The following is a 27,213-nucleotide window of genomic DNA, read 5'->3' on the forward strand; positions in this document are numbered from 1 at the left end:
TATTTATTTAGTAAAATAAATAACTAACCACACACACACACACACACACACACACACACACACACACACACACACACACACACACACACCAAAAAAAACATTCACACAGAACTTTGTGCGTTTCTCCATCACAAGATTTGACTGACATAATATTTCTTGACAACAGACTTCCTCAGTACTTGTGGTTCATTGTTAGCTCATTAACACGAGTGAATGAAAACATTTAGGGTGTAACCCACAGGTGTTACAGGTATTTTCACATCACTGTCCAACTTTCTGTTATATTTGTTTCAGTCTCATGCCAGCATGTTTGTTTCGATCTAAGAAGCTGAAGACTCTCACGAGATTGTTTTATGATGTGGTGACAGGAGAGCAGGGCTGGGTCAACTGTTAAAATAGCAGAACAGACCTGTCTGAGGTTAATTGCACACAATAAGTTGGTTGTTTTAGTAGCCTCTTGTGTCTAACAAAAACATTTAAATTCTTCTGTAATGAAAAGTGAAAGCTGTCTCAGTTTTCTTCCAGTGATCTAACCACTATCGAACTTTGTTATTATTTATTAATATTTATATTTATTCATATCTTAAAATGCTCAATTGAACAAAACCACAAAACTGGATAAACAAGAACATCGGCACTCACAGATGCAGATAAAATACTTTAACTCTTACTGGAAAAGCAAATGGACGCTGACACATTTCAGCATGTGGCTTCCCTCCATGTTTCTGATACACATGTGAGAGTAACTCCTGAGAAAGCACCACCTTGACCTAGTTTATGGTGAACACAGGTGATGGCAATCATCAGTCTATCAACAATAAAGTACATGATGCCTAGTTATGTGCATCCAAAAACAGCTGCACATAAATGCATCTAAATGAAGAGAAAAGAAGGAGAGAAAACAGGTAGACATGAATTTAAAAAAAAGTCAACAGTCAACACATATGGGAAACACCAGTGGCAAACAGTGTATCTTGGAGTATTAAATTATGAATTATTGACTTGTCTTTTGTTTTGTTTTAAATGATTATCCTTATGTGCTGCAGCGAACCAATAACTCTTGTTGCTATGTGTCTTCAACTATTGAACATTTAGATTTTTACTGTTTTGGAATACATGTTTAGCTTTTTGGAAATATGACATGCTGTATTTTATGTTTGGTATTATTCATATTCCTCTCTTTGAATGAGTTTCAGCAGTCAGTAACCACCTGCCTTCTATAGTGTTATTTTTGTGCCTCTATTCTGAGCACATATAAAAAAAAATTGCAAGTGCAAATATACACACACTATAACAGCCCAGAATGTGGCTAAATCCAGTGGAGTGGTTTAGTTTAAACTATATAAAAACCAACAATGGTCTTAAAAAACTATATCTATAATAATATCTAAAATAAAAAAAATTAAACATAATAAGCCAAAGTAGATATAGCTACATCCTGGACCGTGTTCCCAGAATGCAGTAGCTAGCAAGCTGATTCAAGACTGTAACGGCCAATCAGAGTTTTTCCATCCAGATCTGTGATTGGTTGGTTTTGTGGCACACTTATAACGGTACAAGAGTTGAGCATGCGTGGTGCAGAGATGTTGAGAGCGAGAGCGACACACCGAGAGCAGGTCCACAGATGTCTGTCAGCACACAGAGCAGAGATCTGGGCAAGAGCAAATGCCAACAACTGAGCATATATGTCACGGTCTGTGGAGACAGACCGTGCAGAGGTGTGTATGGTGGACCCAGGTGCGAACACAGGTGAGGAGACGGGAGTGAACTTAAACTGAAAGCGAGCCTTTATTTGGGCCGATACAGAGGAAAGTAGACAAAACATAACAGGGGCCGAGACCGCAACTAACTAAAAACCTAAACTGGAAAAACACTTAACTTGACCAGAGGGAAGGTACACAGACGACGCGACACAGACTGAATGAAACACAGAGACTAAATACTCACAGGGATGATCAGGGGAAGAGAAAACACAAGAGGAAAAACAGCTGACACACATGAACCTAATGACAGGACAGGGGCAGTGAAGCTAAATACAATGAACAAAGAACACCGGACTCTTTCAAAATAAAACAGGAAACATGGAGACATAGACATGACACGAACTTGACAACAAGAACCACACAGACATGAAACATGACAGTTAGACAGTACAGGGGGAGATGACAGAAACAACTAAGAAACAAAGGACTAAACTGCAACCTAGAAATTAACTAGATGAGCTAAACTAGAACACAAATGAATACAAAGGATACATAAAAACTCAAACACTGGGTCACACGACCCAGTACCATGACAGTATGGATAATAGCAAACACTCAAATACATTTCTTGCATGCAGCAATGAATTTTGTTCGCTCAAAATAATTTTCTTCTCAACATGCAACATTTGCACTTGCAGCATTTTTTGGCATGCGCTTAGAATACAGGCACAAAAATAAGGCCATAGTCTTCAATGCTCAATAAATGTCTTGTACACCTGATAAAAAATGTCTGACTATGGGGGACCTCTTGTAATAACTTCTAATGCTGCCCTTGTGATCAGAAAGCCTAGTTCCTGCTCACTGTGTACGATGATTGCTCTTCGGTCTCTTTAGTAATAATGACACTTAAAATAATAGTATTGTTTTAATAAATGAACTTGATACATTAATAAATATAGCATGTTCTATAACTCTGGAGGGCAGGATCACTGAATTGGAGACCCAGCACTGTACCCTTGAAAAACTCATAGCTAGCCAGGTTCCTGTAATCAGTGTATCAAAGGTAGCGTAGTCCCCTGGGAGGTTGTGCCGAGAAGCTAGAAAAGCAGGATTGCTGAGTGACAGTAGAGGGGACGTTTTTCCCCACTCTGCGACACACCGAGTGGGGAATTTGAGGTCACAAAAATTAATATTGAATAGGTGTGTAACTTTGCCAAAACAGTGTTGGAGTTTTCTCTGGTTCCCTCCCCAATCAGACCAGGAGTGACATGTTTAGCTACATGTTCTCATCTCTCTTCTTCTTAAATATCTGGCTGTCAGAGTGGTGTCCCAAAAAGACTTTAAAGATAGTTGGGACACTTTCCGTTAGGAGAGAATGCATCCATTACACTTTAGATGGACCAGCTGCCATTACAAGAAATGCGTCCAATTTTATTACAACTCTCCAAACGTGACTATCCAGACATGAGAACTGTTTGGACTGAATGTACACATGTACTTTTGTTTTACTGTAATTGCTTTGGAAAACACGATTAAGAAGGTGGTTAAGGTTAGGCATACGGTTATGGTTGGGATTAAGGTTAGGATTAGGGTTGTAATACACGGCTGGAACGTGTGTTACCACCGGGAGCGTCAATCTATTGGATTCCATCCACAACCTGCCATGTCTTATACTGAAAGCGGGAACGCGGAAGGTTACCTTTTGCGTTACTGAGGAAGGCCTCGGGACGTAACAAATCATCAGTATATTACACGGTCGGAATGAGACCAAAGAACAACGAGACACTTTGTTTCTTAGTTTATTGAAGTAGTTTGTTCCAGTTTACAAAGGTTAATAAGCTTTCAGTACCTCATTTAGCAGAAATTCATAATAAACCATAAAAGATCATTTATCTTGTCTCGTCTGTAAGTTAATTCTTATCTAGTCTATTAAAGAAAAAAACAAAAAATCTGTATTGCATCATCTACCTCTTCATGATACTCACTCACTCAACGGTCTATCTTTCCGTAAAAGAAAAAAACAATTTCCAAGCACTTTAACTTATAAATTATTCTGGTCTTTGAGTATTGTGTTCACCACCGTCATTAGTTTTTCAACCTGATCAGGACCTGATTTGTTGTTCTCAAAGAGAACACACCTGTTTCCACACTTTTCAACCATTTTCTTCAGATCAGGTTGGCAAGAATGAAAAAAATCCTCCAAGCCCATTCCTGCCTGCTGCAAGTCGTTTCCTCGGGTGAACAGGATGATTGTTCGTCCTCTAACTTCCCTCCCAAAAGCTTTTTCTAACTTTTCCATTATGTCTCTCTCACCATCTGTAAATCTGCTCACATGCATCACAAGTACAAACACACATGGTCCTGACTGACAGAGTTGCTTGCACCTTTTCACATGTTTGCCCCTAACTGATGGTGCAATGTCATCATCAAAGATATCTGGGGTATCAATCACATTTACGTCTACACCATTGATCTCAGTTTGTACATTCTGGCAATTTGTGGTGACCGGCGTTGAACTGGGTCTAGAAACAAAGAGTTTCTGTCCAAGGATGGTGTTCCCACTGGCACTCTTTCCAGTCCCTGCCATTCCCAAAAGAACAAGGTTCACTGTGGTGCCAGTGTGTCGTCCTGCATAGATGTGTACCAATAACAATGTAAGGGAAAGTGAAAAAAGAATGTGGTTAAAATGAGTGAATCTTTGTTGCAGTGGTTTTCATTAAGTGCTCTTTGCTTCAACCATCATGTGAAAAATGCTGATTGACTGAATAACCCGTTAGTATGTTCTTTATATAGTACTTAAAAGTGATTGTGGTTTACCTGTCTTTGTCTCGTCAGTGTGTGGTCTTGATATACATTGTAATCCACGGTCCCAACTACAAGTTAGTAATAGAAGAAATACAAATTAATCAATAAACTGCTTGTTGTTTCATAAATAATTATTACTATAATAGTTTGCAAACATTTCAGAGTTTTTTCTGTTAACTACATTTATAAAATATTTCATAGCATATATGTACCCCATGTAAAGACATTACGTTCACAATTTAATTTACATGCTAAAGCTAAATCAAAAGTGCTCAACTTTAGCTTTACCTCAGTGCTGACGGTTGTCTGTCTTTAGTCTCGTTGCTTCTGAATATGCTGAAAAAGCTTCCCATGATGCAGGATTTGAACGAATAACCTGTGAGTTCAAATGTCAAAGCCAGCACAACTCTGAACTCTTCGTTTTTTTGTTTAAGTAACTCATTTAGCAATTTAGTATATCTGTTGTTTTCAGATTATTCACATAAATCTTAAATCTAAAGTTTACAAAGGTCTCTTAAGAGTTTTATCATGACAGATGTAAAAATAACCTTGCTTTTATACTCTTTAAGAAATCAGAGACCTTTTTTCTCATTACTTAGATTTTTTTTTATTGCTACAAAGCAAATAAATGTACAAGCACAACTTACATTAAGTGAGTTGTTCAGTCTGTTGAAGCAAAACTCTGTCTGACACTGTCTAAAGCCTGCAGACTGCTGTTCTATGACTGTAAAATACTGGAGGAGGCGTGTCATCTGTTGAGCTATAAAAAGCAACATGTTGCAGAGCAGTTTTAACATTCATCTCTCACCTGTGCAGTGACAAGAGTGAAAAAATGGCTTTAATTCCAGCAGGTAAGACTTATTATTAATCATTGTTTTTTAAATTATTTTCCTAAAGTGTGAAAACTTCTCAGTTTCACTTTGGTTCTTGTAAAACTCTTGTGTATATGGGTTAAATCAAATTAGTGAATTGTGTTTCAGGTCCTGATTTGAGGATTGTGATGATTGGAAAAACTGGTGTGGGCAAGAGTGCTGTTGGGAACACCATCCTGGGATGTGAGCATTTCAGATCTTGTCCTTTATCTGCATCAGTGACTGAGTTCTGTCAAAAAGCTTGGACACAGTGGGGGAAGAGATTAGTTAGTGTTGTAGACACACCAGGGATCCTGGACACTTCAAAATCAGATGAGTTCATCAAAAGAGAAATTGTGAAATGTGTTGAAATCTCCTCTCCCGGTCCTCATGTGTTCCTGTTGGTCATCCAAATCGGCCGATTCACGAGAGAAGAGAAAAACTCAGTGGAAGCCCTGCAGGAGCTGTTTGGCCCCGAGGCAAACAAGTACATGATTGTGCTCTTCACCCGTGGTGGTGATCTTGGAGGCATATCCATAGAGCAGTATGTACGTGACGCTGAGCCAGGGCTTAAACGCATCATCCAAAGCTGTGGAAACAGGTACCACGTCTTTGACAACACCAGCAGCGACAGAAAGCAGGTGGTGGAGCTGGTCAAGAAGATTGACAAAATGATGGAAGTAAATAGAAACACGCACTACACAGACGCCATGTTTAAAGAGGTAGAGGAAGCACGCAAAAAGGGAGTAACAGTGCAGCAGTATAGGTTCACTGAGTCTTTGTGTAAACGTATCAAACTTTTTCGCATCATTCTTGGGAAAGATTAAACTGCTGTGGTTAATTGTAATTATTCTATTCTAAACAAGACAACTCTTTTTTTTTACCTACATGAAATATACAGTTTGTTCATGATGGCACACAGAGTGTAGATAGCTGTGTAAGATCAATATACGTTGATTTCCCATAAAGAAATAACACAATAAAATATTGTTCATTATGTGAGTTTATCTTTTGATGTTAAACAAGAAAGTATTTATAAGTGAAATAATGATCATGTAAGCTGTCTATTAAAGCATTTATTTTTTCTGTTGCATCTATTCTGATTTGTATATGTGCATGAAATTATGGTGGTTATGTCTGAGCTGAATTGTACACTGTTTTAATCTATTGAACAATTTAGGGGACAATAGTTAAATTTAGTCAAGTAAATATTTTATATAAATGAGAATTGTGGATTGTTTTGTCTTTTAAAGAATGAGGACTTCAGTTTATAAGGAGTTTTTATGTTGGGTCTGTTCTGCTCTGGCTGTTTGTATTAAAACACATTATGAAAATTTCCCTTTAGGCTCATTATTGTTTGACAATTATTCGTGTAAAGCTTCTAGCCTAATAAAAACTAATAATCACACCACGTTCATCAGTTATTTGTCATTCTAAGATGACAACATCAGAACCAAATGTTCCACCACTTCATTTATTACTATTTTTTGCCTGTGTGAATGAGAGAATGGTAACTGGTAAATGGCCTGTATTTATATAGCGCTTTACTAGTCCCTAAGGACCCCAAAGCGCTTTACATATCCAGTCATCCACCCATTCATGCACACATTCACACACTGAGAAAATTAGATGACATGTATCAACAGGTTTCTAGGTGTACATCAATGTACATAAAGATTATTGGTTCTCACTTATTATGATTTAACTGGTTTGATATTAATCATACTGACTTACAATTATATATATTACCCTTTTCTTTTACTGTTCTACTGACATATTTAGTTAATTTCATTTAAATTATTTTGACTATTTAGTTGATTTGCTTTATTACTTCAGGTTTGACTTCAGATTTTCAAGTCTGTCCTTACAAGAGTGGGAAAACATGTTTAAAGACATATTAAAAGAACATGTAAATAATATTTAAACACTTCTGTTGTGAAACAGCTGACTCAAACACTTAAATACTGAATCATGTTTTGTAGAAAGATAGACGCATCAGCTGAACAACAACAGCTTTAATACCTTTAATACGTTCAACCATCTTTAATATTTCTGGTTATCAGCACAAGTAGGTGAAAATATTCTCTATAGAAACAGGTATTACCGGTATTTCAACATCACTATGCAACTTCCTGTCATGACAGCTGAGGTGTTCCCTCTGAGAATCCTGGCTCTGCGAAGACATTCCTTTGCTCTTTTACGAGTTTAAGAGTTGGATGCACATGGTTACATTTATTTAGGATTATTTCTAATCTGCACAGGGTTCAAAGTGTGAGGGTTCCCCAGTCCTCCCTGTGAGCTGTCAGCGCCTCTCTCCCTCGCTCTGTCGTTCTTTGTTTGTTTTGGTGTCTACGTCATAGTCAGGGCTAATTCCAGCTCCCTACAAATCACTCCCTTGAGTGATCGCTACCACTTCTTCGCGGTCACTCCTCACTGGATCGTTGAACTACCTCGTTAGTTAAGCCCCAGCCCCTCGGATATTTACTGCTTACCATGTTTCCCTGTGTGATGGTGTTCTCCGGTGTTCCATAGGTGTTTGGTGAAAGTGTGTGCACAGGTTTATATTGTGATGTGGATGTGTGGACCAGGAGGGGGCCTGATTTCCTAATCAGGCCCCCTCCTGTTAGGTGTACATTCCCCTAAGTCTTGTGTTTGGTGTTAGGAAATTTAAAGTGATGCAGGTGGATGCTTCACTGGTGTCCTGGATTGTTGATTGTTGATTACCTGACAGGAAGACCACAATATGTACGTCTCCCACAGTGTGTGTCTGACAAGGTAATCAGCAACACAGGGGCACCACAGGGGACTGTCCTCTCCCCCTTCCTCTTCACCCTCTACACCACAGACTTCAGCCACTGCACAGAGACCTGCCATCTTCAGAAGTTTTCTGATGACTCTGCGGTGGTTGGATGCATCAGCAGGGATGATGAGTCAGAGTACCGGGCTGTGGTCGACTCCTTTGTCACGTGGTGTGAGCAGAATCATCTGCAGCTCAACGTGGCAAAGACCAAGGAATTAATAGTGGACTTCAGGAAGACCAGGAAACACTTGACCCCTGTTTCAATCCAGGGGGTCAGTGTTGACATTGTGGAGGACTATAAATACCTTGGACTCTACATTGACAATAAACTGAACTGGACCAAAAACACCACAGCACTTTACAGAAAGGGCCAGAGTCGTCTCTATTTTTTGAGGCGACTGAGGTCCTTCAACATCTGCCAGAAAATGCTCAGGATTTTCTACCAGTCTGTTGTGGCCAGTGCGATCCTCTATGCCATAGGTGTCAAACTCTGGCAAATTGGCCCGCGAAGTCATACCACATTATTATTAGAGCTGGCCTACTGGTATTATACAGCTAATATATATATTGTTTAGTATTAAGCTTTGCTTGTTCCATATTCAGTTTTTCAGCAAAACTTGTTTGAGTCCATAAGAAAAGATTCATTCTTATATCTGGAGGAAGATTTTTTTTTTCAATAAATATTAATGTTGGCCCGCGACTTTGTTCCAGTTTTGAATTTTGGCCCACCGTGTATTTGAGTTTGACACCCCTGCTCTATGCTGTTGCATGCTGGGGGAGCAGGCTGAGGGTCGCTGATGCCAACAGACTCGATAAACTGATCTGTAAGGCCAGTAGTGTTGTGGGGATGGAGCCTCAAGGTGGTGTCGGAGAGGTGGATGTTGTCCAAAATAAAGACAATGTTGGATAACACCTCCCACCCACTCCATGACATGCTGGTCAGTCACAGGAGCGCGTTCAGTGAGAGACTGAGATTACCGAAAAGCACCACTGAACGACACAGGAAATCATTCCTGCCTGTGGCCATCTCCCTGTACAACTCATCCACTTAACACACATGTTTCTTTTTCTTTCTTTTCCTTTTTTAGCTATTTATTAATAAACGACTTATGTATATATATGCCTGTATATATTGTACTATTCTTAGTTAGTGTATTGTCTGTCTTGTTAATGTCTGTTTATTATGGAGCACTGTAACAAAAAAAATAATTTCCCCTAGGGATCAATAAAGTATTCTGATTCTGATTCTGATTCTGATAAATAAACCTGTTGAACTTTTGGAAAAGTCCCGCTTCCGAATCTTGCTAGCTTGCATTGGATGTGACAGAACAACCCAGCCACATATCAAGGACTCAGGCTCTGGCCCTGTACGCCTCTCCACCCAGGAGGCGCAGCTCAGCAGGCATGAACAATTATTATGCCTCTTCTCTGGCAAACAGGACTCCATGGTTCTAAAAATTGCAGGTATGCTCAAGCAATATCTAACTCCATCTAATGCCAACATTTCACCTCAACAGCTACCAGCAGAACCCTGACCATCCTGCACTGAGAGAGGCCCGTGCCAACTCCTGAAGTGGGTCAATGCTTTTTTGAGATCAAACTTTGAGGTCAATGAACAGGTTCGATGGTGCTGCTCAGTCGTCAATGTTCGATGACTGAGCAGGTGAAAAACAGTCTTTAAAATCTGGAGAGCTGGAAATAATAGGCTCAGAAATGATAACAGTCTGGGATTGAGACTCATGGAAACCTTAACAGTCTCTGTGCACAAAGTCTCATGAGTCTTTGGGGGCAGCTTACTAAACTCAGCAATCCAGCAAACTCAGGAGGTGCCAAAACATAATATTCTCTCTCGGAGTTAGCTGACTGGACAGCATGAGCAACAGTCTCAGCATTTGAACAGGAAAAGTGCTCTTGCGATTCACCACTGTGTGCTGCTCTGTAATCTTGGGAATGGGCTGTGAAGAGGAGTGGTGGCGGCGAGGGTGCCGTTTCCTCCTGGATGAAGGAATTGGAAATGGTGGAGAAATGGAGACCTGCATCTCATCCTCTGATCACAAAGCCGTCAGGAAGGAGGCCGGTGAATGGGCAGGTGAACGAGGTCCCAGCGGGTGTGTGGAGGGAGAGGAATTTCGTGACACCGGCACAGAAACTCTGTCCTGTTGTAGCGACCGCTGATTAAGCTGCCTCTGTTGCGTCAGCGTGGAGAGAGAGAGAGAAACCAAGTAAAATTGCCCTGACGTGCTCCCCCCACGCAGTTATGGTCCTGAACCGAATGATGTTTGTGTCAAATTGCTGAAGCTGGGGATTGGTTTTCACCATTGCTTCCACCGCGCTCAGTCCCTCGGACATAACCCACAAGCTATCAGACTGGGGGATACCATCCAGCAATTTAACCAACCTCTCCATCTCAGCATCAAACTCCGAAGCGGAGCAGTCTGCGGGGTCCATCTTCTGGTCGTGACCTTCTGTCGTGTGTTATGTGCAGGCAGGAATGGAGGAACCAAAGTGCAGACACTCGGAGGCAAAACGTGAACTCAAAATAGCTTTATTGCTGAACATAAAACAACTAAGTGAAAATATCAATAAACTAAACAGGCAGGCTGGCAAACGGAACACACAGTGTGGGATGAGAGCAAACATGAGGGTAGATCACAGCACAGACAAAGGAAAACACAGGGCTTAAATACACAGAGGGAGCAATCAGGGATTAGCAGACAGGAGGGAAACATATGTGGGACAAATCAGGGCTAACAAGACAAGGGAAGCAAAACCAGATACATTAACATGAGACACAGAATTTCAAAGTAAAATGGGAAACATAACACAGAGACATGGACTTGACAAGGGGATAGAGCTGACAGTGGAGACGGAATAACCAAAGAGACAGAAACCAGAAGACAGAATTCTAAGAAACCAAATGACTAGAAAGGATAAATAATGGCAAAATCAAAGTTCAATAATAATGTAAAACTCACTTGTTCTTACATAGGTGCACTTATTCTTTGCTACGGTACTTTACTGTTCCAATGAAACAAGAAGACCGCTTTTTAAAGTACATTTTTGTCCATCTTGTGGTCTCATTTGGCATATTCTTTTAATATCTTAGAGCTATTTCCAGGGGGAAGAATGTTAGATACGGTTTTTAAATCAGGTTGTGATCTTAAAGTCAATCTCACAGCACTGATTTTAGAGCAATGTGCACCAGTTGTAATGTCAATTAGAATTCCAAACTGTCTCCAGTATTGGTTATGTACCGCAGAAGTTTCAATTCACTTTTATCCATGCATCACCAAATTACAACAACAGCCAGCTGGTAGTGAGACTGTTAGTCACACACGGTGGACAGAAAGCAATTTTTGAATTTAGAAAAAATAAAATGACTCAATTAACATTTATGGTTTTATTTATTATTGCACCTTTTTCCCCAGTCTTCTTACAACTATGACAAAGTGTGAATGGACTGTATGGGGGACCGTACCTTAACTGTTAAGCTCACCATTTTAACATGATGTGTACATTACTTAGACAATATAAGCATGGCAAGAAGTTTATGACTTATCTTATATAACATCTGTTTTTCTTTTCTCAAAGAAAAGACAGAAAACTTCACAATATGTTCTTTTCGCTATATGTTATATTTTTCCTTTTTTTATATCTAAACAATGTTGAGGCAATTGGATTGCTCAAATGAAAATATTTGATCTCTTATGTGTTTTTGTCATGTTGTTCAAAATTCAGATGATGATAGAACAGGAAGCCACAAAGCAACCATATTTTTCTCAAGTTTAACTCAACTTAATATTATTTGTATGGCCATATTTCAACAACAGTCTGCTACTTAATGTTTCTATATGCATTGTGCATTTCATAGGAATTATTGTTTTATGATTTGGTTTACTCTGCATTTGGTTCAGATAATGTGAGTTAACGTTGTAGACATTCAGAAAAACTCTACTATGGTTAGATGACTATAAAAGAAGTTGTCAAGGTTCTGGGTCTTTGTGACCCAGTATTTTGAGTTCTTGTATTTTTATATTATGGTTTATGTTCTAAGTCCTTGGTTTTACTGTTTTGATTATTGTCATTTCCCTAGGTTTCAGTTATGGTTGTCAAGGGTTTAGTTCTTATGTTTTGTGAGATGCTTCCTTATGTTCCATGTTGTGTTTACTGTGTCTTTCTGTCCCATGTTTCAGGTCCCTATGTTTTGTCTCCCCAGTCTGTTAAGTTTACATGTCTTGAGTTCAGTCAGTGTGTTTCCTGTTTTACTTTGAAGAGGTCCTGTGTTCCTGTGTTTAGCCTTAGACTCCCCTTGTGATGTCGTTATGTTCATGTGTATCAGCTGTTTCCCAATGTGTTCCCACTTCCCTCATTATCCTCTTGTGTGTATTTAGTCTGTGTGTTTTCAGTCATTCCTTGCCAGGTTGTCTGCTCCACGTCGTGTCTTCAGGTATCTGTGTCAGTTCGCCATGTTTAAGGTTTAGGTTATTGTTTAGTTTCACTCATGCCCTTTGTTTGTATTTATTTTGCCAGCCTTAATAAACTGCTCGTTTTCTGTTAATCCACGTCACGTTTCACATTCTGTTTTTGGTCTGCATTCGAGTCCTTTTTCGCAGCACATACAATCTGCCTCAGCCAGGCTGTGACAGAAGTAACCTGGGACAACAGCTTTCACTTTTCATTAGAAAAGCATTTCTTTGTTTTTGTTGGACATAATAAGCCTGTCACTAAACAACTTATTCAGATCGGCTCTGCTATTTTAACAGTTGACCCAACCCTGCTCTCCTATCACCATATGAGAAAATTATCTCGTGAGAGTCTTCTTAGAGAGAAACAAACATGCTGCCATGAGACTCAAACAAATATAATAGAAAGTTGGACAGTGATGTGAAAATACCTGTAACACCTGTGGGTTACACCCAAAATGTCTTCATTCACTCGTGTTAATGAGCTAACAATGAACCACATGTACTGCTGTCAAGAAATATTTTTGTCAGTCAAATGTTCAGTCAAACCAATGTTGTAATGGAGAAAAGCACAAAGTTCTGTGTGAATGTTTTAATCAGCCAAACTAATTGTTTGATTTCAGCCGATGCACATGTGTTACTGCCACTGTTTCACTTCAGAGTTGGCTGTGGAAGTTTTTTTGTTTGTTTGTTTTTTTTAACCTTAGAATGTTTCACCCACTCTTGTGAGCAGAATCTCTGATTCAGTGAAGGGACTTTACTAACATATCAGTATTGATGTTTCCCCTATTTTGAAAGATAACAAAACTATAACTAGTATTTAATTATTTAGTACTTTAATCAGACTACCTCTGTTGCGGTCCCTATTGTCTTTGTTTTCTTCTGTTAAGCGTACTCTCATTCTGGCAGGTGTGTTTTGTTTCCAGTTCAGTTTCCAGCCCTCCTAGTTTTGATCTTTGAGTTAAAGTTCTGCCTCCACGAGTCTGCATATTGGGTCCTTTTCCCTGCCTGCCTGCACAGCCATGAGAACCTTAGGGGAACCATCCATGAAACCTCTGTAGTTGATGGATGACATGGCCACCACTGGTCTAATCTTTAAATCTCACCCACTCTTGTGAGGAGAATCTCTCAGTCAATGAAGGGACTTCATCTTAATGTGATGTTTCCAAAATAATAACACATTTATAACCAATTATTTATTACTTTAATCCAAGTACACAATGGGTTGTTCAAGACAATTTCAACTCTTACCTGTGCAGCTGACACTGCATTTATAACACCATAGCTGACACACCTCCAGTAGTTGCACAAAAGGTTCATATATTACAAAGACAGAGCGACACAGTCTGCACACATCCACACAGCCTTTGCCTGCACCAAAAAGAAGCATGTCGTACAGTAAGTTTATACTGTAATAGTTTGATTTATTTGTGTCCGTAATATAAGCTTAGTCCTGGCAAAAAGGAAGATTATTGGATTATCTTGGAAATATTTGTTCAAATAAAGTGTTTACATTTCATGTATAGTGTTGCTTAACAAAAAACTTTGATTCACTATTTTCACAGCCAAGATTTCAGTTTTCATCTTTGGAAACACAGAGTCTTTGAAGAAAGCTCTAATAACCAACATCTTGGGGAAAGATTTGTCTGTGCTACCCATGAGAAAGATTCCGAAAAACACTGAGATATATGAGAATTACACATATGAGATCACATGTACACCTGACTTTGACATATTCTGTGATGACATGAAGGAACTATTTTCTAAGAATTCCCACAGTGACATGTGTTTGTTGGTGGTAGAGGATGGGTTTTCACCAGAAAATGTGGGAAAGCAAATAGACGATTTGAGCAAGAAAACTGGAAAACCAAGAGAAGAGTTCACAGTCGTACTGCCACTGACATATGAACCCTCAGATTACTGTTTCAAATCCTGCACCATCCAGCAGCTTTTCAGTGAACTGGACAAACTGGCTAAACACAGACAACCTGAATCAACAGATAACAGGTAAAACTGAAAGTAGAGACTGACTGATTGTCAGAGTTAACTTCATGGAAACCAGATTTAAAGCACATTCTTTTTAACAGTTTACAATGTTACTCTGAAATATTTTGGAAATGTATTTTATAAGGAGAGTCTGACTTGTTTACTCAATTGTAGCAGCGGCCATGGATTACAAACTATGTCAAACATGCCAAAGACAGGTAGACCCCATCTTTCACAGTATCAGTATCTTCAGTGAAGGTGGATTGTTTAACTGAAGAAGTAAGTTTTATATGACCTTTTAATTCAGGTGGCAGTCATGGCAAAGATTCCTTCACTGACCCCAAGAAGTGTTTAAAAAGTAAGACCAGTGCTTTTCTGATGTGTTTGAACTTACAGAAAGCAAAATATTGCAAGAATATTCTACTGATGCTAGCCAAGTTACTGTGATTAAATGCAGCTTCACATTTATTTATTTATTGTATAGCATAACAACTGATTTCTCTCAAATCATTATTGCTATACATCAATACAGGAAAACACACTGGTACTACAGTAAACCTTGTTCTACTGGGAATGGCTGGAACTGGAAAGAGTGCAAGTGGAAACACCATCCTCGGAAAGAAGAGCTTCATGTCTAAACCCAGTTCAAAGCCGGTCACCACAGAATTCCAGGTGGCAGAAACTGAGATGAAAGACTTACATGTGCGTGTGATTGATAGCCCAGACATCTTTGATGATGACACTGAAGCATCAGTTTGGGACAAACATGTAAAAAAGTGTAAACAGCTCTGTGAGTCAGAACCCTGTGTGTATGTACTCGTGATGCATGTGAGCAGATTTACAGATTGTGAGAAAGACATCATGGAAAAGTTAGAAAAAGCTTTTGGGAGAGAAGTTAAAGAAAAAACAGTTGTTCTGTTCACACGGGGAGACGACCTGCAGCAGGCAAAAATGAGCTTGAAGGATTTCCTGCATTCCTGCCAACCTGGTCTGAGGGAAATAGTTGAAAAGTGTGGAAACAGGTGTGTTCTCTTTGAGAACAGCAGGTCGAGTTCACAGGAAGTTGGAAAGCTGATTGACACGGTGATCAGGCTGTTAGAATAACAGGCAATATAACCTCAGGGGTCAGATAAGATTAATAAAGCAGATGTTTTCTGTAACAATGCAAATTGGTAGACAATACAGGCAGAGATGTATGGTTAAAATTTGTTCATTTTAAATTGTTTTACTGAATTGGTCAAATAAAAAAAGCTTTCCGCTTTGTGAGGATCTATAAAATGTAACAAATTAACAAATTCATATAAAAACGGACAAATTAATGTTGAATGCCTCTTGATGCATCCTCAATCATCCAGATAAGGAAATCTGAAAAAGTTGATTCTGTTCATCTGGACGTAGCGTTTTCAGTGGGAGAAATTTTTCGTCACTCATCCAAGTGACTTCTTCAGTCTCAGCTGACTGCAGGTTTCCCCAACCTTATAAACAGTACGTGCACCCCATGCACGTTGGTGTAAGCTTTATCCAGGCAGTTATGTCCTCTTGTTGGGAAGTTCACATGCTGATGGAATTTGGGGAGAACTGTCTTGAGATTCTTGTGGTTGAAGTCGCTAGTTACGACAAAGAAACCTTCCGGGTGCGCAGTCTGGAGCTTGTTGATAGCTTGAGACTGTTCTGCTAGTGCCAAGTTAGCATTAGCATTTGGTGGAAGATATACTGCTATTACAAGTAGCGAGGAAAACTCTCTCGGTAGGTAGAAAGGGCGACACTCCACAATTTAAAAAATCCACCTGGGGTGAGCAGTGGTGACTCACTTCAGCTGAGTTCATGCACGATAGTTTGTTGATGTATATGCACAAACCACCACCCCGGCTCTTGCCATATAAGGAGCCTTTCTGTCGGCTTGATAGCATGCTAGCCCGGTTAGCTGGATAGCCGAGTCAGCAATGTCCACATTCAGCCATGTTTCCGTGAGGATGTAAACACAACAATTCTTAAATTCACTCTGGGTCGAGTGCTGGAGCCACAGATAATCCATTTTACTGTCCAGGGAGCGAACGTTAGAGAGCAGGATGGATGGGAGTGCTGGTTGGAAAGGGTTAGCCTTTAGCCTAGTGCTAGCACCGGCACGCTTTACTCGCTTTTTTTTTAGGTGTGCAGCGCTTGCATATTGGCCAGCTGTGCCTCGCTGCCTCGGTGGGGGGGTGGAGTTATTATATAGATTAGTAGTGTTAGCTTGCTGCATTATATAGAACAATAGTAATGTCTTGCTGCATTATAGTATAAGATTATTATCTTAGGGTCAGGCCTTCGTGTAAGGACAGGCTTCTGTTTAGCTGTAGGAGAAAAAGTTGTCAGACAGAGAGCAGCATTTAAAGGAAATGGTACAGAACAAACAGCGCTAATGGCTGTCTAACACATCTAACACATCTGGATAAGTATAGACAAAGATATAGATCAGTGTAGATTAGAAAGTAGAACTAAGTAGTGAAGCTTAAGTTGCATAGAGAGTTCGTGTGAAAGTCACCCACACATAGAGGAAATGAAGGCATGTGCAGGGAAATAGAAATAGAAGTTGGGGCAGATAACCATACAAGGAGGTGTCTGTATTGAAACTGTGCATGAAGAATGGGGCAACAACACAGAGTACTAAGAAAACAGGATAGGCAAATGCTGAATGAGGAACTCTGAAAGAAGTATAAATGTAACGGATCCAGGGACTGCCCCTCAGATCTGCTTAGGCTGTTATGCTGTGCATGTCTGCCATGTACATGGTGAAATAAAGAATTGTTGAATTGAATTGTTCTGTCTCAAGTTGTTTTCTTGTACCAGGTCAGAATCAAAGGATCGCGGAGGGAATCTGAAAATCCCATCAGGGGGTTAACAAACCCAGACTCCAGAGTTTCTCTGTTGGCAGATAAGTCGTGGAAATTGTGCTATTTTTCCTCATTCTGAGCAGGAATTGTCTATTGTAGGTGGTACGCATCGTACCCCAGTCGCGAAACAAAACCAAACTAAAACAGTAACAATATAAACACTGAATTTTGCTGCAGTACAATCAGCCGCTGCATGCTTGTGGCGCTGCTATACCACTGAGTGATATAGCAGTGGGTCATGCTCACCATCCAGATTTCGACAAAGTTGACCAAACAAATGTGAGTTTTGGATTTCACAAATTAACTGCAGTGATAGCTGTGTTCAAAACAGAGTGATGATCTGGTTTCATGTCTTTTCATCTGCGGCCTTTTATCACTGCTGTGCCATATGTACAAATAGTTACAGTTTACCTAGCTCAGTGTTGATTCAGTTATAAAAGCATCTACAAGTCTTAATATTTCTTCACCAGTTGTCCTGCCCGATACCTCGTTGTAGAAAAGAAAATCCTCCAAAATGTCTCCTTTCCAGGGATAGCGCATCAAAGCTATCAACTGAGCTGCACTGAAAATGTCTGTCAATTTGTCCAGCTGAATAGAAAATTTCTCACACGAATGCAGTCTATCCAGTTACTGTTCTTGAATGTCAACTGATAATTCTTTTATCCTCCTCCTAATTACGTCATTTGAAAGCGGTACAGCTTTCAACTTATTAGTTGCATCTGTGCCAAGTAGACCTTCACACATGTCCACTGCAGCTGGAAGCACAAAGTCTAGTCCAGTTAACTTTGACTTCTTACTTTTTGTGACTAGCTGAGCCAGATACGAAGGCCTCTGAGCTCTTTCTGAAGTTGTTGTCAGGTTCACCATTCGCTTTTTCTGATGAAGGTAATCTTGACCCCAAAAAATCTTTTAAAGTTTTATCTTTAAACTCCGAGTGCTTTGTGATGAGATACTTCATTGCTTCATTTGCTAACACTTGAAAACGCACAACAAATTTTGGTCTTCCATCATCATTCTCGATGAAGCCAAACTCAAAGGTAACTGTGGTCTAATTTTAACTGATTTGACTTTTGCATTACTTGATGAAGTGACAGACTTAAAAACATTGTGCTAATTAGCTCAAACCGGATGATGCACATGTATTTATGTGCCGCTACATGCCGTACAGTTTTTACCAGTTCGTTACACTTCCGTTCGACTTGTTCGGAGCCCCCGCCACTTTTCAGTGTCTCATGGACCGGGTGCTGCGGCCGCACGTTGCATATGCTGCCGCCTATCTGGATGACGTAATCATCTATAGTGACATGTTGGCGGAGCATGTGCGGCGGGTGGCTGCGGTGCTGGAGTCTCTGAGGCAGGAAGGGCTCACGGCCAACCCGAAGAAGTGTGTGGTTGGACACAGGGAGGTACAGTATTTGTGGTACCACTTGGGGTGCGGGCAGGTGCGTCCTCAAGTGGAGAATACGGCAGCGATTGCATTCTGCCCGTGCCCTAAGACAAAAAAGGAGTTGAGGCGGTTTCTGGGGCTGGCTGCCTACTACTGGCGGTTCGTGCCCGGGTTCGCGGACCTGACCAGCCTATTAACCAAACTCACCCGGAAGGGTGCCCCGTATCTGGTCCAGTGGACGGAGCAGTACCAGGCAGTGTTTGTGTAGGTGAAACGGGCTCTCTGTGGAGAGCCGCTGCTGTTCACACCTTACTTCTCCCTCCCTTTTTATCTGCAGACTAATGCTTCGAACAGAGGGCTGAGGGCCGTTTTGTCCCAGCAGGTAGGGGGAGCTGACCGGCCGGTTGTCTATATCAGCCGCAAGCTAACGGACCAAGAGTCACGGTACAGTACCGTGGAGAAAGAGTGCCTGGCAATTCGGTGGGCGATCGACTCCCTTCGCTACTACCTCCTGGGAGGTCCATTCACCCTCCGCATGAAGGATGCCAAAGCCCAGATCACTCGGTGGTATCTGGCTTTGCTGCCTTATAAGTTCAAAGTGATCCATAGGCCGGGCGCGCAGATGGTCGTGGCTGAGTAGGTTCGGCTGGATAGGCCCCAGCCTCAGTCGGGTGGTGGGGATGCGTGGAAAGGGTGTGGTCTCTGGCCGGCTGCAGAGGAGGGGTGAACAGGTGTGCTGGGGAAGACTGATTGACTGGTGACTCTTTTTACGTTCACAGTAACTGTCGGGGCAGGAGGAGCGGATGTGACAGCGGAGTGGGAGTGTCTGTTTCCCATGTGTTGTGCTGAAACCACAGTAAATAGTGTGATCAAATAAAAGTGCTGTCACCACGACAGTGGACTTGTTGTGTACATGTGTTGGGGTACGACTTCACACTCATTATAATCAGAATATAAAAAGTTCGCTTGTTGCAGGTACTGGAAAAAGGTGGTTGGGACAGTTCTTATACTTTGGGAAACCTTCTGGAATAATCTCATTTAAAATCTCCAGATTACTTAGGTACCTGGCCACTCTCTTTCATTCACTGTGTTACCTTCCTTCTCCCTCTCCTCCAGGTAACACCACTCAACGATATATAAATGTAGCACTAAATACATGGAAATTTATGCTAGTGAGGATGAGGACAAGGTGCCAGGCTGTTGTGGTGATGGTTAGTGAACATTCCCCAAAGTTCCCTATTTGTTAAATGAATAAATTGTTAAACTGCCAACACAGACTTCAATCATCCAATTTAATAAATGACACCTAATAAGATTCAATAGAAGAATAAGCTGTTTGGCATAGGCACAGAAGGTTTGACAAGTTTTTCATAGGCACATAGACAGACAGCACAGAGGCTCTAATCATGGCAGCACAGGAACGAGCTCTGGGGAAAAGATCCATAGAGGCTGGGGTCTACCACACCAGGCAAGACCCCAGGTGCAGGCTGTGTAAAGATGCCCCTGAGACAATCCAGCACATAACTGTAGAGAGTTCTCCTGCCTGTAGCTCTGGCTCTCTGTCTAGCATATTGCCCACATGTTGCGGGTTTATGTGGTCAGCAGAGGCCCGCTCAGTGAGCTGACACTCCATGGCTGCCCACAGTTGTCTCGTTCCCGAGTTCACTCTTGCTGCTCCCTTGTCCGTGGCTGGTGCGGAGCGAGTGCTCGGACCTGGGGACAGGCCTTCGGGTCATGTCCCGGCCGAGCTGCTGCGGTTGCTGCAGGCTGTGTTCCCCTGGCGTTTTCCTGCGGTTCCCACAGGGTGTCACACCAGTCGGACCACACTGTGTCTGATACATCAGATGGCAAGTGCCGGCTCCTTGTCCAGTGTATTGCCTGCGGGTTGCTGGTTTGTTCACCTTACCTCAGTGTGCTGAGCTTCCTGGCTAGTGCATTGTCTTATTCGAGTTCACTCTTGCTGCTCCCCTGTCTGCAAACAGCGTGGAGCAGCTGCTGGGCGCTGGGGATGGACCTTGGGTTCACATCCCTGTCTTGGCCCTCTACTTCAGTGGCTGTGCTGCTGCAGGGTGTTCCCCTGGCATCTTGCCCGCGTGCTGCATGGTTAAGTGGCCAGCAGGGGTGCCCTCGGTGAGCTGTAACTTACTGGCTGTGCAGAGTAACTGCTTGGCCCTGGTGACAGACCTTTGGGTCGTGTCCCTACCTCGGCTCATTACCTTCAGTGGCTGCGCTGCTGCTGCAGGTTGTGTTCCCCTGGCGTACAGCCCATGCTTCGCCGGTTTACTTGACAGTCGGTACTTGCTCTGTCTGATACGTCAGCCGGCGAGCGAGTGTTCTCAAGCCTGCAGTGCCGGCTTCCTGTCTGGAGCATCACAGTGGGCCATGTTCCTGGCTGTGCACGAGTGTCTTGTTCTCGAATTCACTCTTGCTGCTCCGCTGTCTGTGGACAGCGCATGGTGGCTGCTCGACCCTGGGGAGGAACTTCGTGTTGAGTCCCACTTGGCCTTCAGCGGGCTCGGCCGCCAGTCCCCCTGTGTTCCCCTGACGAGTGAGAGTTCTCCAGTCTTGCCCATGTGTTGTGGGTTTACGTGACCAGTGGGGTACCCAATCGGCAGCTCGGTGGGTTACGCTTCTCCTCTGCTCCGGGGATTCCGGATTTGGGCCCTGAGGATCTCGGGTCCCAGCTGAAGACCTTTTGAAGATGCAGCACCCGCACTCAGGACGTGTCCTCCCTTCGACCGCCCCCGTGCTTTCTGGTATTCCGTCGGGCTAGGCTGCCACCCACCTCCCCTGTCTGCAGCGCAGTGCAGGGTGCCCTGGCCGGGTCTGGGGCTGGACCTTCGGGTTGCTGGCGAGGCCATGACCGGGGTGGTCTGTGTATATATGTACAAGTTGGTACCTTCACTCTGGGTTCTGTTGTCCTGTCTCCTCGCAGGATGTCTCACAGAGTTACCCCATACATATGGAATATGTAACGGACTGGAGGGACAGTCTCGATATAATAGAAAACATATGGTTACATTGTAACCGTCTGTTCTCTGAGTGTGGCTGGGCTAGCAGGAGTGTGTTAAAGAAGTATTCACACACCATGACCAAGAAGGGGGGGGTCATACCCCGTTACATATGGAAAATGTAATGGAGTGGAGAGATAGTCTCTCACTCAGAGAACCAAGGTTGCAATGTAGCCGTACGATATCTCACAGCTTCTGATGCTGCAGGTTTTGTCACTCTCCAACCAAAATTCACTGAACCAGAAGTAAAAGAAGATCAAAACTATGGTTCACATTTGATAAACATTGTCATTAATTCCCTCTTACTTTTGCTGTTTTGCTTCCACCATGATAAAAATGACACTTCCTGCAGCTCTCCATCTCACTCAAACAAGTTCTTTAAGAACAGTTTCCCATCTAAAAATCAGTTTTTTGCATTATTCGCTTGCTTATTAAGCACGAGTCTACCGTTGTTCTGGGCTGTCAGCCACTTTCTTTTTTCTTTTTTTCTTTCTTTTTTTTTTCAAAAATGACCTCTGATAAGAAAGCCACATTTCTGCTGTTTAATATTGAGGAAATTTAAACTTTTTAATTATGCCAAATAGCCAAATTGCTCTAATAAAACCTCTAACTTTGCTCTGCTTCACTTCAGCAACATCAGGTAATGTTGATATTTTAATATGAGGATATTCTTTTAAAATTTCGATAGAACAGTAGCAGAATAACGTCCTCGTACGTGGATATCAGGCCCCTGGAGAGCAAAACTGAGTATTTTGGTCTAAGTAACCCAAAATGTGATGTCCACATATGTGGACGCCAGGTCCTGTTGGAAAGAGAGGCATTTTTTGAAAAATGTATTGATAGCAATGTGGAATATTGTTACACAGTAAAAAAAACAACTACACATAAAATAATTACACCAAAAGATGTTTTGGTTTTTCTTTTATTGAAAAAAGGTTTATTTTATTTTAGTTCAGTTTAGTTAAATTAGTTAGTTTATTTTATTGCATTGTAAGCATAATATAATAAATATAAAACTGAATTGGATTGAATCCTGGAAAAGAACAACGAGACACGAAAATCTTAGCATTATTGAATTTGTTTTTCCAGTTTACAAAGGTTAACAAGCTTTCATTGCCTCATTTGACAAATCTATAAAAACCATAAAAGGTCATTCTTCTCTTCTTGTCTGTATGGTAATTCATATGATTCAGGAAAAGGACTAGATGTTACAATCCCTGACAATGCATTGCTCTAAATGGAGAAAATATTGGGGGATGGCTGTTATGAGGAAAAGCAGCTCAGAAACTTTACCAGCAGCACACATCGTTGTGTGCCTCAACTTTCCTTCTTTTACCCAAGCTAATCTGCCATTTTCCCTTGGTTAAGTTTAGGGATTAGAGATCTGATCCAAATTATCATATTAAAATTTGGGACACATCGTCAGTAGTGGACCTTTGATTCATTGGGTGTTTCGGCCATTATCACTAGACACCCTCATCCAAGGAGGCCCTGCCAGGGGGCAGAACCCCCCCCAATGTACCTCTTCAAGATAATGATTCACTCAATGCTCTATAAGTAAAAAAAAAAACTTTTCCAAGCACTTCAACTTATAAATTATTCTGGTCTTTGAGTATTGTGTTTACCACCTTCATTAGTTTTTCAACCTGATCAGAACCTGATTTGTTGTTCTCAAAGAGAACACACCTGTTTCCACACTTTTCAACCATTTTCTTCAGATCAGGTTGACAAGAATGAAGAAAATCCTCCAAGCCCATTCCTGCCTGCTGCAAGTCGTTTCCTCGGGTGAACAGGATGATTGTTCGTCCTCTAACTTCCCTCCCAAAAGCTTTTTCTAATTTTTCCATTATGTCTCTTTCACCATCTGTAAATCTGCTGACATGCATCACAAGTACAAACACACATGGTCCTGACTCAATGAGTTGTTTGCACCTTTTCACATGTTTGCCCCTAACTGATGGTGCAATGTCATCATCAAAGATATCTGGGGTATCAATCACATTTACGTCTACACCATTGATCTCAGTTTGTACATTCTGGCAATTTGTGGTGACCGGCGTTGAACTGGGTCTAGAAACAAAGAGTTTCTGTCCAAGGATGGTGTTCCCACTGGCACTCTTTCCAGTCCCTGCCATTCCCAAAAGAACAAGGTTCACTGTGGTGCCAGTGTGTCGTCCTGCATAGATGTGTACCAATAATAATGTAAGTGAAAAAACTTATTATCCTACATTAAAAAAGGAATCAATGTAATCTTGTACACTACTATTAAAATACAAAAGAATGCGGTTATCATTAGTGAATCTTTATTGCTGTGTTTTTCATTAAGTGCTCTTTGTTTCAGAAATCATCTAAACAATGCTGATTGACTGAATAACCCACTAATATGTGCTTTATAAAGTACTTAAAAGTGATTGTGGTTTACCTGTCTTTGCCTCATTAGTGTGCGGTCTTGTTATACATTGTGATTCACGGTCCCAACTACAAGTTAGATATAGAATAAATACAACTTCATCAGGAAGCTGGTTGTTGTGTCATAAAAAATTATTATTATAATAGTATGCAAGCATTTCAGAGTATCTCTATAAGCTACATTTATAAACTATTTCATAGCATACATGAACCCATATAAAGACATTACGTTCACAATTTAATTTACATGCTAAAGCTAAATCAAAAGTGCTCAACTTTAGCTTTACCTCAGTGCCACCGGTTGTCTGTCTTTAGTTTTGTTGCTTCTGAATATGCTGAAAAAGCTTCCCATGATGCAGGATTTGAATAACCTGTGGGTCCAAATGTCAATGCCAGCTCAGTTGTTTTCAGATGATTCACATATACCTTAAATCTATTGTTAACAAAGGTCTCTTAAGAGATTTATCATCACAAATGTAAAAATAACTTTTGTCTGAAATCAGAAAAATCAGAATCATTTTCTCTAAATACTGATTTGAAATTGTTTTTTTTATTGTTACAAAGCAAATAAATGTACAAGCACAACTTACATTAAGTGGAAGTTGTTCGGTCTGTTGAAGCATAACTCTGTGTGACACTGTCTAAAGTCTGCAGACTGCTGTTCTCTGACTGTATAATACTGGAGGAGGCGTGTCATCTGCTTAGTTATAAAAAGCAACTTGTTGCGTAGCAGTTTTAACATTCATCTCTCACCTGTGCAGTGACAACAGTGAAGAGAAAACATGGCTTTAGTTCCAGCAGGTAAGACTTATTATTAATCATTGTGTGTTTAATTACTTTCTTTTGAAAAATGTCAAAACTTCTCAGTTTCACTTTGGTTCTTGTAAAACTCTTGTGTATATGGGTTAAATCAAATGACTGAATTGTGTTTCAGGTCCTGATTTGAGGATTGTGATGATTGGAAAAACTGGTGTGGGCAAAAGTGCTGTTGGGAACACCATCCTGGGATATGAGCGTTTCAGATCTTGTCCTTTATCTGCATCAGTGACTGAGTTCTGTCAAAAAGCTTGGGTACAGTGGGGAAAGAGAGTAGTTAGTGTTGTAGACACACCAGGGATCCTGGACACCTCAAAATCAGATGAGTTCATCAAAAGTGAAATTGTGAAATGTGTTGAAGTCTCCTGTCCCGGTCCTCATGTGTTCCTGTTGGTCATCCAAATCGGCCGATTCACAAGAGAAGAGAAAAACTCAGTGGAAGCCCTGCAGGAGCTGTTTGGCCCCGAGGCAAACAAGTACATGATTGTGCTCTTCACCCGTGGTGGTGATCTTGGAAGCGTAACCATAGAGCAGTATGTACGTGACGCTGAGCCAGGGCTTAAACGCATCATCCAAAGCTGTGGAAACAGGTACCACGTCTTTGACAACACCAGCAGAGACAGAAAGCAGGTGGTGGAGCTCATCAAGAAGATCGACAAAATGGTGTCAGCAAATAAGGGCACGCACTACACAGACGCCATGTTTAAAGAGGTGGAGGAAGCGCGCAAAAAGGGAGTAACACTGCAGCAGTATAGGTTCACTGAGTCGTTGTGTAAACGTATCAAACTTTTTCGCATCATTCTTGGGAAAGATTAAACTGTTGTGGTAAACTGTAATTATTCTATTCTAAATAGGATAGCTGTTGTTTTACCTACATGAAATATACAATCTGTTCATGATGGCAGACACAGTGTAGATAGTTTATGTTGATTTCCCATGAAAAAAATAATAAAATAAAGTATTATTGATTAAGTGAATTTGTCTTTTAAATTTGAAGAAGAAAGTATGTGAAAGTTAAATAATAATCATATAATCATCATTGTTATATAATAATCATAATATAAGCGGTGCTATTATAAGTATTGATTGTCTCTGTTGTATCTATTCTAATTTGTATGTGAGCATCATATCATGGTGATTATGTCTGAGCTGAAGTTTACAGTGTTTAAATTTAGTTGTAAATTTGGGAGACAGAAGATAAATTTAGTCAATTAAATATTTTATGCAAATGTAAACTGTGAATTGTTTTCTGATTTAAAGAATGGGGACTTCAGTTTCTAATGAGAAGTCTTTATTTTGGGTCTATTCTGCTCTGGCTGTTTGTATTAAAAACATAACAAAAAATTCCCTTTAGGCTCATTATTGTTTGACAATTATTCTTGTAAAGCTTTAGGTAAAAAATTAGTAATCACACCACTTTCATCCGTTATTTGTGATCCTAAGATGACAGTGTCAGAACCAAATATTCAACTGCTTCATTCATTATTATTTTTGCCTGTTTGAATGAGAGAATATTAGATGACATGTAACAACAGGTTTCTAGGTGTACATCTATGTACATAAAAATCACTCTAATATACTGCTTCCCAATCATTAGGATGAAGCTTCTTTTAATATTAATCGTAATGGCTTAATATTATTCATATTACTTTTTTCTTTTAGTCTTCTACTGATAGTTTCTCAAAGATTTACTGAACTTTCTTTAAGTTATTTTGGCTATTTCATTGATTTCCTTCATTACTATTTCTTTGGATTTCAAAGTCTGTCCTCACAGGACTGGAAAAACATATTTAAAGACATATTAAAAGAACATGTAAATAATATTTAAACATTTCTGTAGTAAAGATAGCAGACAAACACTTAACTACTGAACCATGTTTTGAAGAAAATGCAAAACATCAGCTGAAACGCAATAGCTTTAATATATTTAACCTTTAATCATCTTTAATATTTCTGGTTATCACGATAATGAGGTGAAAACATTCTCTGTAGAAACCCACCCAAGGTATTACAGGTATTTCAACATCCCTATCCAACTTTCTGTCATGAGAGCGCACGTGTTCCCTCTAAGAATCATCACTCTGGGAAGACATTCCTTTTATTTCTTTA

General features: G+C 40.7%; 6 protein-coding genes across 7 annotated transcripts in view; 4 read left to right on the forward strand and 2 right to left on the reverse strand.

Moving 5' to 3' along the window:
• Positions 1–99: 99 nt before the first annotated feature.
• On the reverse strand, positions 100–24,945 carry LOC102077850 (GTPase IMAP family member 7-like). 2 transcript variants are annotated; one of them, XM_019352989.2, is made up of 4 exons: positions 24,879–24,945; positions 4,797–4,884; positions 4,521–4,576; positions 100–4,331 (listed from the first exon to the last, which is right to left on the reverse strand). In XM_019352989.2, exons 2-4 carry the CDS (start codon positions 4,859–4,861, stop codon positions 3,745–3,747), a joined length of 708 nt encoding a protein of 235 aa, XP_019208534.1. In that variant the 5' UTR covers positions 4,862–4,884; positions 24,879–24,945; the 3' UTR covers positions 100–3,744. The 2 variants fall into 2 exon arrangements, with proteins under 2 accessions (XP_019208534.1, XP_019208533.1); XM_019352988.2 differs by lacking the exon at positions 24,879–24,945 and adding an exon at positions 5,156–5,205.
• LOC100706432 (GTPase IMAP family member 7-like) lies at positions 5,207–7,109 on the forward strand. The gene is made up of 2 exons (XM_003458650.4): positions 5,207–5,359; positions 5,489–7,109. The coding sequence occupies exons 1-2, from the start codon at positions 5,341–5,343 to the stop codon at positions 6,184–6,186; spliced, it is 717 nt and encodes a 238-aa protein (XP_003458698.1). The 5' UTR covers positions 5,207–5,340; the 3' UTR covers positions 6,187–7,109.
• On the forward strand, positions 13,146–17,384 carry LOC100706173 (GTPase IMAP family member 3). The gene is made up of 5 exons (XM_005463777.3): positions 13,146–14,020; positions 14,188–14,629; positions 14,783–14,826; positions 14,916–14,966; positions 15,141–17,384. The coding sequence occupies exons 1-5, from the start codon at positions 14,011–14,013 to the stop codon at positions 15,710–15,712; spliced, it is 1,119 nt and encodes a 372-aa protein (XP_005463834.2). The 5' UTR covers positions 13,146–14,010; the 3' UTR covers positions 15,713–17,384.
• Positions 23,367–24,640, reverse strand: LOC100705904 (GTPase IMAP family member 7-like). Its single transcript, XM_005463787.3, has 3 exons — positions 24,576–24,640; positions 24,302–24,357; positions 23,367–24,055 (listed from the first exon to the last, which is right to left on the reverse strand). Exons 1-3 carry the CDS (start codon positions 24,638–24,640, stop codon positions 23,469–23,471), a joined length of 708 nt encoding a protein of 235 aa, XP_005463844.1. The 3' UTR covers positions 23,367–23,468.
• A 39-nt stretch (positions 24,946–24,984) lies between the features above and the next one.
• LOC112841629 (GTPase IMAP family member 7-like) lies at positions 24,985–26,448 on the forward strand. The gene is made up of 2 exons (XM_005463786.4): positions 24,985–25,089; positions 25,223–26,448. Exons 1-2 carry the CDS (start codon positions 25,071–25,073, stop codon positions 25,918–25,920), a joined length of 717 nt encoding a protein of 238 aa, XP_005463843.3. The 5' UTR covers positions 24,985–25,070; the 3' UTR covers positions 25,921–26,448.
• LOC100709743 (GTPase IMAP family member 7) overlaps positions 25,037–27,213 on the forward strand; it is a 292,536-nt gene continuing 290,359 nt past the window's right edge. Inside the window, exon 1 of the mRNA XM_019352986.2 lies at positions 25,037–25,089. Coding sequence (XP_019208531.1) covers positions 25,071–25,089 — 19 coding nt within the window. The 5' untranslated portion in view covers positions 25,037–25,070. The remainder of the gene's footprint in view (positions 25,090–27,213) is intronic.

This window comes from Oreochromis niloticus, linkage group LG9 (genome assembly GCF_001858045.2).
Source record: "Oreochromis niloticus isolate F11D_XX linkage group LG9, O_niloticus_UMD_NMBU, whole genome shotgun sequence".
NCBI lineage: Eukaryota > Metazoa > Chordata > Actinopteri > Cichliformes > Cichlidae > Oreochromis > Oreochromis niloticus.